The 15,477-nt window shown below is 40.7% G+C and overlaps 1 protein-coding gene across 9 annotated transcripts in view; it reads right to left on the reverse strand.

The window, feature by feature from the left end:
* The window catches only part of hdx (highly divergent homeobox), a 105,069-nt gene extending 89,979 nt beyond the window's left edge, over window positions 1-15,090 (reverse strand). For 7 of the 9 annotated variants that reach the window (XM_078547333.1, XM_078547334.1, XM_078547337.1 and 4 more), the window contains exons 1-2: window positions 14,978-15,090; window positions 9,944-10,054 (exon numbers count right to left, since the gene is read on the reverse strand). In XM_078547333.1, coding sequence (XP_078403459.1) covers window positions 9,944-9,961 — 18 coding nt within the window. In that variant the 5' untranslated portion in view covers window positions 9,962-10,054; window positions 14,978-15,090. Of the gene's footprint in view, window positions 1-9,943; window positions 10,055-14,799; window positions 14,921-14,977 lie in introns of those variants that run through there. The other 2 variants (XM_078547329.1, XM_078547330.1) reach the window with 2 other exon arrangements.
* Window positions 15,091-15,477: the final 387 nt, after the last annotated feature.

Here is a 15,477-nt window from a genome sequence, read left to right on the forward strand (position 1 = left end):
AGGAATGTCTTAAGTCCACTTTGGACCTAAAAAGAATAGATCAAAAGTATTTCCCAAATGGTTGGAAGCTAGGGACAATGGAGGAACAGAGAGATTACAGAGTCAAGTACAAAAAAGAGTCACTAAAACTAATGAACAGATATTAAAATTTGAAAAGGCTAACAGAATATCATAGAATGGTTATAGCACAGAAGGAGGCCATTTGGCCTGTTATGTCAGTGTTTGCTCTCTGTAAGAGCTACTCAGCTCATCCCCTGTATTTTCCCCATACCCTGCAAATTTTCTCTATACAGATAACGATCCAATTCCCTTTTGAATGTCACAATTGAACGTGTCTCCGCCACATTCTCAGGCATTGAATTCCAGATCCTAACCTCTAGCTGCGCAAAACAGTTTTTCCTCATGTCATGTTGCTTCTTATGCCAGTCACATTAAATTGGAGTGCTCTGGTTCTTGACCATTCCATCAATGGGAACAGTTTCTCCTTATCTACTCTATCCAGAGCCTTCATGATTTTGAAAACCTCTATCAAATCTTCTCTTCTCTTATCAAAAGAGTACAGCTCCAACTAGAAATTGTGCTACAGTTTTATAAAGCTCCGGTTCGACCAGTTCTGGGTACCACACATCAGGAAGGATAGACTGAACTGAAGGGGTTGCAGATGTTACGATCTCTGTAGAGACTGATGACTTTAAAAGAGGAATTTGAACTTCCAGTTAACAACTGAAAGAATAACAAGTCAAGATTTTACATTTCAAAGCTTTTACTGTATTAAGCAACTCAAACTTTGAACTATAGAAATAAACACTTCCTTTTTATTTATCACGCATTGCACTCTTCATGGAATTACAGTTTTTATGGCTTCCAATATGTTGCTTCCATTTTACTTTCCAAGCTGGGTAGCCTCTAATCCCAGAACTATCTCTGTGAGGGTTACACGGTAGATTTCTTCCTCTATCTCCAAGCTAAGTGCAACTTCCAGCCTCCTTTAACTACTCACAAACTCTGTCTTCAATCTGAATGTGAGCACCCATTGCATTCTGTGTGATGAATAATAGAGTCAAGATTTTCTCTGCTTAAAGTACAGTCTAGTTGATTCTATTGCTAGCTCTTTACTTCTAAATTGGATGCAGCCAACACAAGACAAAACTGCAACTGCTTTCTGTCTGTGATATACCTGGGTTTATAGAGAAGCCTGTAACCTGATCTCTAAATGGCTTCTTCTACCCTCTTCCCCATGGCAATGGGAAACACATTAGTTAACAGTTCTACTTGGATACAAAGCTAAGCAGCTTTAATCCCAACCCCCTTTCATCTTAGAAATAAATGGATAGTTTACAGCACCACTGTTTACAACTTAATGGATATAACACCTTTCTGGGATTTTGGGTGATTTAGGGTCCATTCATGATATATGCGATACCTGCTGGCATTGTCTCCCTCTCAATAAATCAATAGAAATCTTCCTCAGTTCTCTAAGGCTGGATGGTTTAATTGTTAATATCAGGCAGATGCCAGCACAGGTCACATGACCCCTTTCATCCACCCTACATTTCAAGGTTCAGTTGCGAAACATATTATAAACCAAAGGATACAATCCTAAAATATAATCTTAATTAACCTTACAAATGTAACAGTGCAGATTCACCAAAATGATACCAGGGCTAAAGGGTAAAATTATTAGGAAAAATTGCACTGAGGGGGCTTGCATTCCCTCGAATATTGAAATTGAAGTGTAATATGACTAAGGTGTCTAAGGTGACTGAAGGTGTTGATAAGGTAAAGGGAAAGAAAATATTTCCTCTGCTGGGGGAGTCCAGAACCAAGAGGCACCACCTTAAGGCCAGAGCTCAGCCTTTCAGGGGTGATGTCAGGAAACATCTCTTCACACAAGGAGTAGTGGAAATCGAGAACATCTTTGGAATTCTTTGCCCCAGAGGGCTGTGGAGGCTCATTCGTTAAGTATATTCAAGACTGAGATTGATAGATTTCTACATATTAAAAACATCACAGGATATACGGAAAGTGCAGGAAAGTGGTGTTGAAGTTCAAGATCAGCCATGATCTCATTGAATGGTGGAAGGGCTGAATGACCGACTCCTGCTCCAATTCCTATGTTTCATGTAGAACTCCCTCTCTCTCTTTCTCTCCCTCTCCCTCTCTCCCAGAAGGCTGCTGAGGTTGGGGGAGGGTGGGGTTCAATTAAAAATTTCAAAATTGAGAATGATAGATTTTTGTTAGGCAGGGGTATTGGAGGATATGTAACCAAGGTGACTGAATGGAGTTAAGGTGTAGCTCAGTCAAGATCTAAATGAAAGCAGGGATAAGCTCAAGGAGTTGAATGGTTTATTCCTGTTCCTAAGTTTCTACTGACCAATTTTGCATTCTAGTTCCACTCACATTTACATTACAGCAATTTTCTGGCTTCAACAGTACAGTGGCGGCTCCACAAAGGCCAAGTTCAGAAAGGTCTACTCCAACCTCTCCCCATTGCTATGGCAACAAATATTATGGAACACAGTACATGGGAACCAGTGTGAAAGTTGATTAACAACTGACTGTGGAATAATCCTTGAATATGATGAAAATATAATTTAGAAATAAGAAAAGATTGAATTCCAAGTCCAAACTCAATTGTATTTCCCCTCTGCCAAGTCATCAGGTAGAAGCTACTTCAATAGGATTAAGCTAGACGGGAATTTTAAAAGGATGGCACACTGGGAACCAGTTTTCCTAAATCGGGGTCTCAAATGTTTCAATGATGGGCCAAATGGTTTCCAGCTGTGCTATAATGATAATGACTCTACAACACTAGGGACGAAAACCAGCTTTGCTAGCACTATGCTGTAACCTAAAATCTCTGCAAATAAAGTTGATGTTTCGTGATCAGCTTCTGTGAAAATCTTGGTCAGTCTATTTGCTTCTCTCACTTACTCCCATCACCTCAGGTTTCAATATTTGAAAATGTAAATTTTTAAATTATCAACAAAATACAGATAATAATTGGAGGCTTTTAGTTTGCTTTTAAAAGTCTACTTACATTTTAACAAACAGAAAAAACAAATAGTTTCATGACTAATTCTCTGTTTACAAAGCTTATAATTGAAATCCTGTGCAGAGTTCTGATCTATATATTACAAAAAGAGGCACTGTAGAAAGCTCAAAAAAGATTTTTAAAAATTGATAACAGAATTGAGAATTGTCAGTGAAGACTGAGCTGGTTGGGGCTCTGTGCATAAACACAGGTAGAGACCAGTTACGTTCTGTGCTGTGACTTGTACGCAAAAATTAAACTACTAGCAATGTGTAATAAGTTCTATTTACTTTTCTTCTCTTTCTCTCACTTTCTCTGCCTTACATAATTACACAAAATATAAATGTTATCAACGAGTCCTTCTCACAGCTTTCTTTCCCAAAGGGGCTGTAAAGGGGTATAGATCTGTTAAGTAATTGGACAGACCAAGTATAATGCAGGCAAGTGTGAAATTACTCAGGAAGAATGGAAAAGCAGAACATTTTTAAAAGGTGAGACTAGTAAATATTGGGATTCAGGGGGATAAACAAATCATAGAAAGTTAACATGAAGATGTAGCTAGCAACTAGGAAGACAAATGGTATGTTTCATTTATTGCAAAGGGATTGGAGTATTAGAGTAAGAATATCTTGCTTTGGCAAGACCACATCTGGAGTATAGTGTAGTGTACCTAAGGTAGGATATACTCGCCTTAGAGGGGGTGCAAAATTGTTCACTAGATTGAGTCATGGGACGAAAGAGTTGCCCTATGAGGTGAGGCCTATTGGGATGGGCCTATATTCTTTGAAGTTTTAGAGGAATGAGAGGCAATCTCACTGAAACATTTAAAAAAAACTTAAGAGAGTTTGATAGGATAAATGTTGAGAAGGCATTTCCCCTGGCTGGTGTTTGAAACTAGGGGTCATAGCTTCAGGATAAGGAGGTCAGCAATTTAGGATTGAAATCAGGGGAGAGGCTTGTGAATCTTTGAAATTCCTTTCTTTATTTGCTACCCTGAACGCTATAGATGCTTTGTGGGAAATGGCACAAGCTCAGGTCCTAGGCACATGCAGTATTTTCCACAAAGCAAGTATCATTGGCCAAGACAAAAATGTAAAGTCCAAGCCCAGACTTTTGGGAAAGGGTGAAGTAATAACTCTAAAACAGGCATTAACAGACAGAAAAGTCTAATTCCCATGCTAAAATCTTGCATTTATATAGCATTTTTCACAATCTCAGAACATCTCAAAGCACCTTACAGCCGACGAAATACTTCTGAAGTGCAGCCATTGTTGTTATGTAGGAAATGCAGCAGCCAATTTGTGTAGAGTAAAGTCCCAAAAACAGCAATGTGAAAATGACCAAGTAACTTGTATTAGTGGTATTGGGTGAAAGATAAATATTGGCCAGGACACCAGGAAGAAAGCCCTTGCTCTTCTTTTAAATAGTGCCACAAAATATTGTGCGTCCACCTGAGAGGGCAGATGTGGTTCAATGTCTCATTGGAAAGACAGCATCTCAGACAGTGATGTGCTCACTCAGTAGTACCCCGTTGCCAGGGTTAGAAAAGTGTAGCTACGAGGAGAGATTGGATAGGTTGGGGTTATTTTCCTTCGAACAAAGAAGGCTGAGAGGTGACTTGATTGAGGTGTACAAAATTATGAGGGGAATAGATAGAGTGGACAGGATAAAATTATTTCCCTTGGTGGAGAATTCTAGAACCAGGGGACATAGATTCAAGATAAATGGCAGAAGGAGTAAGGGGGACATGAGGAAGAACTTTTTTACGCAGAGGGTAGTGGGTGTCTGGAATTCGCTGCCCAAGTTGGTGGTAGAGGCAGAAACTCTAAACTCTTTCAAAAAGTACCTGGATCTGCACCTTAAGTGCTATAAGTTGCAGGGCTATGGGCTGGGTGCAGGAAGGTGGGATTAGAAAAGGTGTCCTCGGGCTGGCATGGACAAGATGGGCCAAATGGCCTCTTTCTATGCTGTAATTTTTCTATGGTTCTATGAAGTGTTAACCTAGATTCAGGTCTCTGGAATAGGTCACAAACACACAGACCAGAATTTTCCTGTCGGCGATTTGGGGGCGGGGCCTGCTCGCCGACAGGAAAATGACGCGGAATGATGACAGGAGGAACCCCCCCACATCATTCCGGTCCCTTTAAATTTTTAGGAAGGCGGGTGGACAGCGAAATTAAGGCCATTGACTGGCTAATTAAGATCACTAAAGACCTGCCCATCCAACCTTAAGGCTGGCGGGCAGGCCAGGAGCCCCAGCGGGCTCCTGATAATACATGAAACCTCATCCACTGGCGGGATGAGGATTCATGTCCGTTTTTAAAAAGTGTAATAAAGTTTATGTCGTTTTTATTAACATGACCCATCTCGTGTGACATTGTCACATGAGGGGGACATGTTAATAATATTTTTATTTTTCTATTTTTTTTAACCTTTGTGCACCGTCACTAATCTCCCTGAGACAGCACTTAGTGTCAGGAAGCAGTGCACCCTTTCGCGCGCACGCATGAAAGAGCGCACTTTTGACAGCTGGGGATTCCCTCCCCCACCCCCCCACCCCCGCACAGGAAGCGCATAGCACTTCCCGTCAGGAAGGCTGCTGGGCGGGCCTTAATTGGCCCGCCGCCGAGGCGGTGGGGCCCGCACGCCCACCAATGGCAAAATTCTGCCCACAATCTTTGGACACAGATGCCAGAGTGCTTCCACAGAGCTGTAGCAATTTAGCTGGTACACAAAATGCTGCAAAATTTAGTTGGGATTGAGGCAAAAGTTTGGTCATAAGGGATCGGAATTCTCCAGGCTCTGCTACCAATGTACTCCATAATGGCACAGATGAGGCCATTCGGCCTATCGAGTCCATGCTGCAACACGAGTGATATAGCGAGTCATTAATTTATATGCGCTTCAGTAATCTCTTTTGGATTCATGAGTTTGTGTATATTTACCTGCAAGCTCCCTCAGAGATATGAAAGGTTTTAAGCAGAATAAATGTTTTTAAATAAATAATTACTTACTCCCAGTGACTAGCTGCATTCACGCTTGTAGGTGTGAAAATGGTCATGAAGCAAACTGTCAGGTTATCAGATATCTTTGCATGTTTAACTGCCTCAACCCCATACGACTCTTTTTGTATTTCTTTCCTCTCTATTCTGTCAGATTGCTTGTCCAACTTCCTCCAGCTAAATATTGGCAAAAAGAAAGTCATAATTTTTCACTCCCACTATAAACTGTGCAATTTTACCAGCAACCCCATTTTTCTCCCTGGTCACCACTTCAGGCGAAATCAAACTGTTGGCAATTTCAGTATCATAAACCCCCAAGCACAGCTTCTAATCTCTGTCCTCTCCAACAAATTGAAGGTGCAACTGAATTTGATTTCTGTTCATTCTGCTCACCATAAGGAGCTAGTGCCAAATACATGGACTTGCCTCTTATTGGGGCTGTTAGTTTCCACTTCAAAATCCAAATAAGGAAATATCACAGATTTTTGGAGGGAAAAATTCTTAAATGAACTAGATTTTTGAAATTAATACGGAAGTACTAAACTTTCCCTTCAATTTGAACTTATGACCATTTTGACATTTCAATGCATTAATGCTTTGTATGGCATTTGTGCAAAGAAGAAATAACTCATTGGTCTGTAACTTCCGTGGAGTGGCAGAGTTGGATTGCCACTCTGCTCCCAGATTTTTACCTTGAAATCCAGCCGCTCCTTTCTCACCTGACCTTCTGACTCAGGCCAGCCGTGTACCGTATAGTGCAGCGGTGCCCGAGGCCTTGTGTCGAGAGCGGGAGAGTTGCAAGTAAGGAAGCCATGCTGCCCCTTTTTTTTTTAACAGCATTAGCTGCTATGAAGTTTAAAGGTCCCAGTCATTTTGAGAAGCCAAGGAGAAGGCAAGTTTGTGAGGTAAGGACAGGATTGGCGGGGTGGGGGGGGTGGTGTAGTGGGTAGGTGGTGGTTGGTCAGTGGGGGGAGGGCAGTTGGGGGTTTCCCAGGGGGTGGGGAGTCCCATGGTGTCAGGTGGGGGGAATCAGTACTTTAGTTAACCAGAAATTAGAAAAATGGTTTTAATTCTTATAACTTCCTCTGGGTAACTATTGATGTAAGACAGTCGGAATCAACCAAAATTTATGATTTATATCTTTCGCATGGTTCCGATTGCAGGGCAATTGCCCAACGGAAGTTTGTACTTCCTGGACGATTGCTGTGCAATCCTTCCTGGGGACTTCTGGGGCAGGTTCCCCAGTGCATCTTTGGGGTACCTCCCAGTTTCAACACCCCAGGGCTCGAAGTTACAGCCATCATTTCAGGCTGAGGACCCAACCCCTACTAAATAAAGTAATTTGATTTATTGTTTTGTTAATAGCAGCAAACACCTAATACATTTCCCAATATAAAAAGTAAATTCTGTAATAATCTGACCCTTTTCTGGTAACCTTCCACTATTTCTGAACTCCTGCTTCTAACAGTTAAGCATCATAGGCAATTATTGATATGCACTTTGCTCCCTCCTCACCCATACCCTTTCCCTCCCATCACTTAGAGCACTGCACTCAGTTCTGGGCAGTGCACTGTGTTGTAAAGTTACAGATTAGCCATGATCTAACTGAACAATGAAAATGGCTAGAGGGGTGAATGGCTTACTCCAGTTTTTCTTTTGTTTCTCCCTTTCACACCCACCCCACCATTCTGATTCTGGTACTGCAGTGACTTTTCCAGTAAAAGGTAATTTGTATTTTGTTCCCATACCTCATCTACTTTTTGTATCCTCCTCATTCAGTCCCAGGACCTTTTAATGCCTGTCTCTTTTTTCCCCCCAGCCTCTCTTTCCTCTCACCAATCTCTGCCAACAACAATGCCGCAGCCTCCCCCAAACTTGCTATCTGATCCTGTACCCCTCAATATCCTGGTCCTCTCTCACTCCATCCACACCCCTGCCCCCCGATCTCTCAATATTACACTTTCCCATTGCTCGTTATTTCTCAAGGCTCTCTAACCTCTCTCCTTTTGTTCCCTAGGAAAAAACAGAAACATGCAAAACTTCCTAACTGTTTTAAATTCAGCACAAAAAAGTAACAGGAGGCCTAGAAAAGCCAGAAATGTGGATAGATTGGAGACAGCATGCAATGGGCCAGGAATGACTGCCAGTGGTAGAGCTGGAACTGATCATGGCACAATACTGGGGTGAAGACATGGATTTACACAGCAGTACAGCATGAAAATGAGTTTTTCAACCCAAGTCTATGTTGGCATTTATCCTCCATGTGAACTGTAATCCTGTATGCCCTGTTCCCTTAGTCCACTTTCCTTTGAATCACAACATATTTATATAGCATCTTTAACATAGAAATATTCAAAGACGCATCACAGAGGAATAATGAGTCAAAAATGGATGTTAGCCAAAGAATGTAATATCAGCAAAGGATGAGAGTGGATCTTAATTATAAACCTGAAGGAGGGGAGGGAAGCACAGGGGCTTAGATAAGGAATTCTAGAGCTTGGGACCTAGGTGACTAAAGGCAGGACTGGCAATGGTAGTGTCAAGGAAGCTGCACAAAGTCAGAGATATGAAGGTGTGGCAGGGGTGGGAAGCTGGGAATTATCGCAAATTACAAAAATATGGAGGGGTAAAGCCAACAATAAAGTTACACATGACAATGAAAATTTCAAATTGGAGGTAGTAGGATACTGTGTGCCAAAGTAGATCAATAACAAAACAAGGGTGATTGGTGAGCATGACTTAGTTGGAGAATTTTATATGAGCTAAAGTTTATGGAAGGTGGAGAATGGGAAGCCAGCAAATGTCAATTTCAAGGGGGAAATAAACAATTGAATTTTGTCACCAATATTCCAGGAATAAACTGGGAGCTCCACTATTGCTTAGGTGCATGCCAAGTTATATTACCATTCAACCCATTTCCCACCATCCCACAGTTCCTTATTACACCATCTGGTCTAATTAATTCACGTTTTTTGCTTGTGGAAAATTTGTCCCTTAAACTAGCGAACCTTGTATGTTTAAGATTATTTGATAGAGCTCCACTTCGTGGGGATTGGTTGTGCAATGGATTAGTGATCTTTCTGGGAGCTGGGTTCAGATTTAGCCCAGAAAGTTGGAATGAAAGTCTCACTGCAATAGTCCTATGTGAAAAAAGTTCGGGATATCTCAATTTAGTTCCTCGGGAGCATATCTAGCCTACTATGTAAAACTCTCTCTAAACTGACACTAATGGACAATCCCACTTGAGCAGGGTGGTTGACGTGGAAAATATAAATAATATCACATTGATGAAGAGGTTGCTCTGCTGATGTTTGGGTTAAGGTACATTGATTTGGCAGAGTAGGCCAAGCTCTCCTCGGCAATCTTGCCATAATACATCTGATCTAAGAGTGTTTGATGCTGGAAGAGAGGGTACCTAAAATTAAAAGTCTGCAGCAATAACATCTTACACCTGACAATGCATAAAGAATATAAAGTTTGCAATGTCCAAGCATTGCATTTTAGGCTGTATTTCCAGTGCACTATGGTAAATTCACTAGTCTGAAGCAAACTGCTTTGCACTGATGCTAACATTTTAGTTATAGATCTGTGTTATTGTAAAACAGAACATTGTCACGTTGATTCTGTAGCTGTAGTGTAAATACAGCTTAAGTTAACAAAAAGATGGCATATGTCTCACAGAGCTATTAATGATTTATTACCTTTTTAGTCAGCTGAAATACTGATCATATTTCAAGTTTTATACAGCAAGCCATTGTGAATAGTAATTGTAAATTTTTCAAGTTTTTGGTGACTTGGCTTGGGTCACGCAAGCCCAGATAATCTTGCATCTACTCCTCTTTAACAAAATTCCTTATGCAACACTATCATGTTTACCTGGTTACATTTTGTATCACTTCAATCATACCTGTGGGCAATCCCCCATTCTGATTGGCTCCCGACCCTCCTGTCACATTCGATCGAAGATAACTTTGTAAGACAAGACTGCGGCTCCACCTCGCACTGCACGGTTCCTCAGCTGGAGGTGAAACCAGTGGATTTTAAATACAAAAAATACAACTGGTTTCTTCATAGGAGTAATTTTCAACATTTTAAAAGGTATGATTGAATGGTAACAGCGTAATTGCACTCACTCTGGTAAAGAATTGGACACAGACTGTCTTTTGTTAAATGAAATGGGCCTTTTCCATGGCTCAGCCAAAGAAAATAAAATAATTTTTATTGCTCAGTTAAGCAAAGTGCAAGTAAGCAAGCCACTCCTTTGGTTACCTGTTGGATGTTACAGCTACACTTACAACTTCCTATGTCACATTCCCACAGGTGTCTACAGGATTTAAAATAGTTGTCTGAAAGGTTACAAGACGGTAAAACTATGGCCCACGTTTCCTGGTTAGCGGCGAAAGGGGGCGCACTCACTGCTGACCTCAAAGAAAGCCGTCCACAAAGATCTACAGAGCTTTGTGGTGTCAATTTCTCCTATTATCGATTTCATACTGGCATCATCTACAAAAGATCTGTGTGGCATTCAAGAGCATTGATGTCATCAAGCAGCCGATCAGATTGAAGAATTCTCACATACTGCAAACAAGGGAATAAAAACTGATCGCTGGTTATCCTTCACTTTTTAATCATTTCAGAGAGAGCAGAATAAAGTTTGGGTAATACACACAGGATTCAGGTAGAAGCTGAGATGTCAAATTTTAAAAAGTAAAACAACAAAGAATGATTTTAAAAATACATGGAATTTATCATGGAATAGAAGGAGTGACATCCCAGGTTTCTAGAATTCATTTTTTTTAACATCACAAAAGAGGTTGTTCGCCAGTAATTATGACTTAGTCCACCATTAAAAACTCAGTAATACACAAGGTTTTATATAACATTTCCAAATATCTTTACGGTGCGATTGGTGCGTAACATATCTGTTCAAATCAAATCACTGGTTTCTGTGCTGAGTGCATCTGCAACAATGCACTCTGTGGAGGAGCAGTGTATCCCTGAGAGTAACTTCGGTTTCTGTATTTAACTGGACGCACAGACACCAGAAGCCGCTGTCAGCTTTACACAGAAATAACCTTGAGCACTAAAAGTTTTGACATCATTACAACCACAACTTGTGCACCAAAGCTTCTGATAGATCATAAACCACAACATTAACGCTAACCTGTCTTACAATTCTGCCTCAGCACATAATTTCTTAATGTTCAAAGAGATATCTTTAAATAGCTTGGAAGCAACCAGGCAAATTGAATAATGTTAACCAAGCAGTAATGTAGCCACACACAAAGTCATTAGTATTTTGATGTGTAAATTCTCCATTAGCATTTTAATGTGTAAATCCCCCAATTAAAGTTTAGTGCTTAATTCTCCAGGACACAAAGAGACATATGCAATACAGCTACTTAGAACATAAGAACATAAGAAATAGGAACAGGAGTAGACCATTCTGCCCCTCAAGCTGCTCCGCCATTCAATAAGATCACGGCCCATCTTCTTGTGTTTCGATTTACACATTCCCATCTAACGCCGATGACCTTTGATTCCTGTGCCTAACAAGAATCTATCTACCTCTGCCTTAAAAATATTCAATGACTCTGCCTCCACCACCTTCTGAGGCAGAGAGTTCCAAAGTCGCACAACCCTCTGAGAGAAAAAACTTCTCCTCATCTATGTCCTAAAAAGGCGACCCCTAATTTTAAAACAGTGCCCCCTAGTTCTGGACTCACCCACAAGAGGAAACATCATTTCGATGTCCGCCATGTCAAGGCTGTTCAGGATCTTGTATACTTCAATCAAATCACATTGCACTGGTACCATATATTGAAACGACATATCCAAATACTTTGAAATTTTCAGAGGCATATGTATATATTCTAGTTTAGTTAGCAAATGATTTGACAACTCAAAAATTCCCACTTTGCTCTATTATTCATATTGCTTAATTCAAATACTTTCAGTGCAAAAAATGATTCTGAATTACCAGTAAGACTATACAAATCGAAGCTGCAGAGTACATAATCTAATCCTCATTTATCACATTGCTGTACAAATAACAGTTTACTCTGCACAAATGTGGATAACTACTTTACAGCAACCATGACTCACACCAAGTCCTGTTCACCTATCTCCCCTGTGCTCGCTAACCAAATTGGCTTCAGGTCCAACACCATCTCAATTTTAAAATCCTCATTCCTGTTTTCAAATCATTCCATGTTTTGCCCCTCCCTATCTATAACCTCCAACCCTACAACCCTCCAAGGGCTCAGTGCCCCTCAGATTTTGAAATCACTTCACCATTGGAAACTGTGCCTTCAGTTTCCTCAATCATAAACTGTGGCATTCCCACCCTAAATCTCTGGTCTCTCTCTCCCCAAGTCTCCTCTAACAACCACGTCTGTGAACAAAGTTTGTCACTGTCCTAATATCTCCTTTTGTGGCTGTATCAAGTTTGGCTTCAAAACGCTCATGAAGTGCCTTTGGAGCTTTTATGACACTAAAGGCACTACGTGCATGCAAAGTGTTGTTGTATAGAACCTTGCAGGCTAGGAATACTCTCTGGTTCTTCCATTTTTACTGAATTAACTGATCTTGGATAAGGTCAGCAAAGGACAATGCAATTAAATTCAGAATCTTTTGGTTCGGAGCAGAAAAATCCATTCAGGAAGGATAAGCTATGATGCCTTCCGCATGGTCATGGAATCATAGGATGGTACAGCACAGGAGACAATTCAATCCATTGAGTGTCCACCCGTTCTATCAAAGAACAATCCAATTAGTCCCACCCCATCGCTCTTTCCCCATATCCCTGCATTTTTTCTCCTTCAATTATTTATCCAATTCCATTTTGAAGGCTACTAGTGAATCTGTATCTATGCAGTGCATTCCAAATCCGAACTGCCATTGAGTGAAAAAGTTTTTCCTCATGTCACCTCTGGTTCTTTTGCCAGTTACATTAAATCTGTATCAACCCATCAGCCATTGGAAACAGTTTCTGTTTAATCCTCCTTACAAAATCCTGGAACTCCTAATGGTGCTGTTGGTGTACCCACACCACACAGACTACAGTGGTTCAAGAAGTCAGTTCACCACCATGCCACCAGAAATCTGGTGAGGAGGGAAGAAGGGAATTAGCCTGTTTAACATATCAAATAGCACTTAGCCACTAACACAGTATTTTGAAATGGTTTTGAAATAAATTAATGTTGGACCCAAAGCCATGCAGGAAGCATTTCACTGGCAAAAGAAGGGTTCAAGAGGGAACCTGCATTGGAAATAAGGAGAACTAGTTTTTGCCACTATTTTTAAATTAAACAGCAAACTTTCCTACTCCAAAATCAGACAGGTGCCTGTCCAACATTACACTCAACTATGTGGTAGATAAGTTTTCTTTTACTCAGGCGTGAGAAAATGATGAGAAAAATGTGACCTCACAACAGGTCCAAATATCCCAAACAAACTTAACCTCCTCATTTTGAACATTCTTCTATCATTGTGCAAAATATTACAGATTCTATCCTCAATCATGTGGCCCTTACTACAAGCAAAAAAAATCTACTGACAATTCTATAGCACAATCTTCTATCACTGACCACTGTAATTGTCAATTACTTCCTTTAAAATATGAACAATGGTTTTGATACAGGGCAAGGAAATGTTAAATTATTCAGAGTTTAGGAATTGCAGTACACAAACTGGAAAAATAAATAACAGTAAACGTAGATCCAGAGAACCAAAAGGAATCTTTGAAGAATTAAACTCAGTGTTACATTGAACTGTGCAGCGCTATGTTGAATTGGGTTATGTTGAGTTGCATGTTACATTGTATTGCATTCTGACTTTAAATTATGTCATGCTGTATAACTGTATTTTGTTAAAGTACATTGTTGGCTGCTAAACTGAGACACATTATGTTGTGCTAAATTATATTTTATTACACTGCATTTTACATTTTAACATAAGCATTAAATGGCATTGTATTTGCTAGTGCTCTTTTATATATTAGAGTACATTCTGCCATCACTAACTGTATATTGTATCATGTTATTTTAAACTGTCCTGTTAGATTGTTATTATAAGATTGTTATATTACAATGCAGTGATATAATTATACTGTGAGATCACATTGTAGTGCCTTACATATGATACTGTAGTTATATTAGACTAAATGTGCTACTTTAGATTATATTACACTGCATTGTTACATATATTGTAGTTATCATAGACTAAATTGTGTTGCTACTTTAGATTATATTGCACTGCATTGTCTTCTTAAACTGTGCTGTTATATTAAGTTTATATTCTACCTAAAATATATTGTGCTATTATTTAAGTTTACAGTATACAATACATTATATTGTATTATTTGTATACAGGTTATTTGAGTGTCACACTAGAATACATAGTGCTGTATATTTGTTCAATCTGTTGTTACACCAAATTAATACCCTATCCCCTCCCCCCTCCAATGTGAAGTCAGACAGAGATCCCAGCAGATTGCAGCAGTGCGCATGAGTGGAGTCAGCGCCTGGGCCATTCTGGTGAAATCCTCCTCCAGTCTGTCTGTGTGTTTACCCTCCCTGCCTGCCCGCCGGATCCGCCAGGACTGAGGGGAGGAGGGGGCAATTGCGGGCGGGCGGGAGTGGGTGAAGGATGGGCGCCGTTGCCCGGGAGGGAGATTTTGCTAACGGAAAGTTTGCCAGCGGCCGCGCCATGACTTGAACTGTAAAGTCTGAAGTTGAATATTTCGATTGACGGATGACCTACCAGCAGCTGGCGGCCAGGCCACGCTAACCACTGCAACTTTAGCCACTTTTTAAAACCGCCTCCTCCTGTTCACTACCGCAGCCCATCAAGGCAGGGGGTGGAGGGAAAGGAAGGGGTAGGGGGGGTAAGAAATTCCTCTAAATTCAGTTGAATTCACGGTAAAATCAGCCGCGCGTACCTTCAAGCCCTGTAAAAATCAGAAGGATATCAATTCAGCAGATTTCTCCTGCTCTCCGAGCCAGACAATAAAATCAGCCACGTCCAATCACACCTGCTCTCATGATCATGACGTCCGAGGCGACAGGAGCCAATCACAGGCCGGGATGGGGGGGAAGGGGCCCCGATGCGAGGTGCGCAGGCGCGGTCGGAAATCAACTGCAGCCGCCCGTCGCCTTGGCAACGGGGCCCTGGAGAGTCCTGATACTGGACTACTTATTTTGGAATTGTTGATTTTTAAAAAAGCAAGATTATTGTGACACATTTCCATTGTAAATCTACAATCATTTGACACTAAACTTCTTCCCAGACGGGGAAAAAAATCATCAGGTAATGGTTGAAGAATATTTGTAGTAAAATTATAAGATTTGAGGCAAGTTACCTGACAATTTCCAGAATTAATCAGAATTGTCAGATCCCTCTGCAAACTTTTCTTTCCCCTGCATCACTAAATAGGAGCAG

The sequence above is a fragment of the Cetorhinus maximus genome, chromosome 8 (assembly GCF_964194155.1).
Source record: "Cetorhinus maximus chromosome 8, sCetMax3.hap1.1, whole genome shotgun sequence".
Lineage (NCBI taxonomy): Eukaryota > Metazoa > Chordata > Chondrichthyes > Lamniformes > Cetorhinidae > Cetorhinus > Cetorhinus maximus.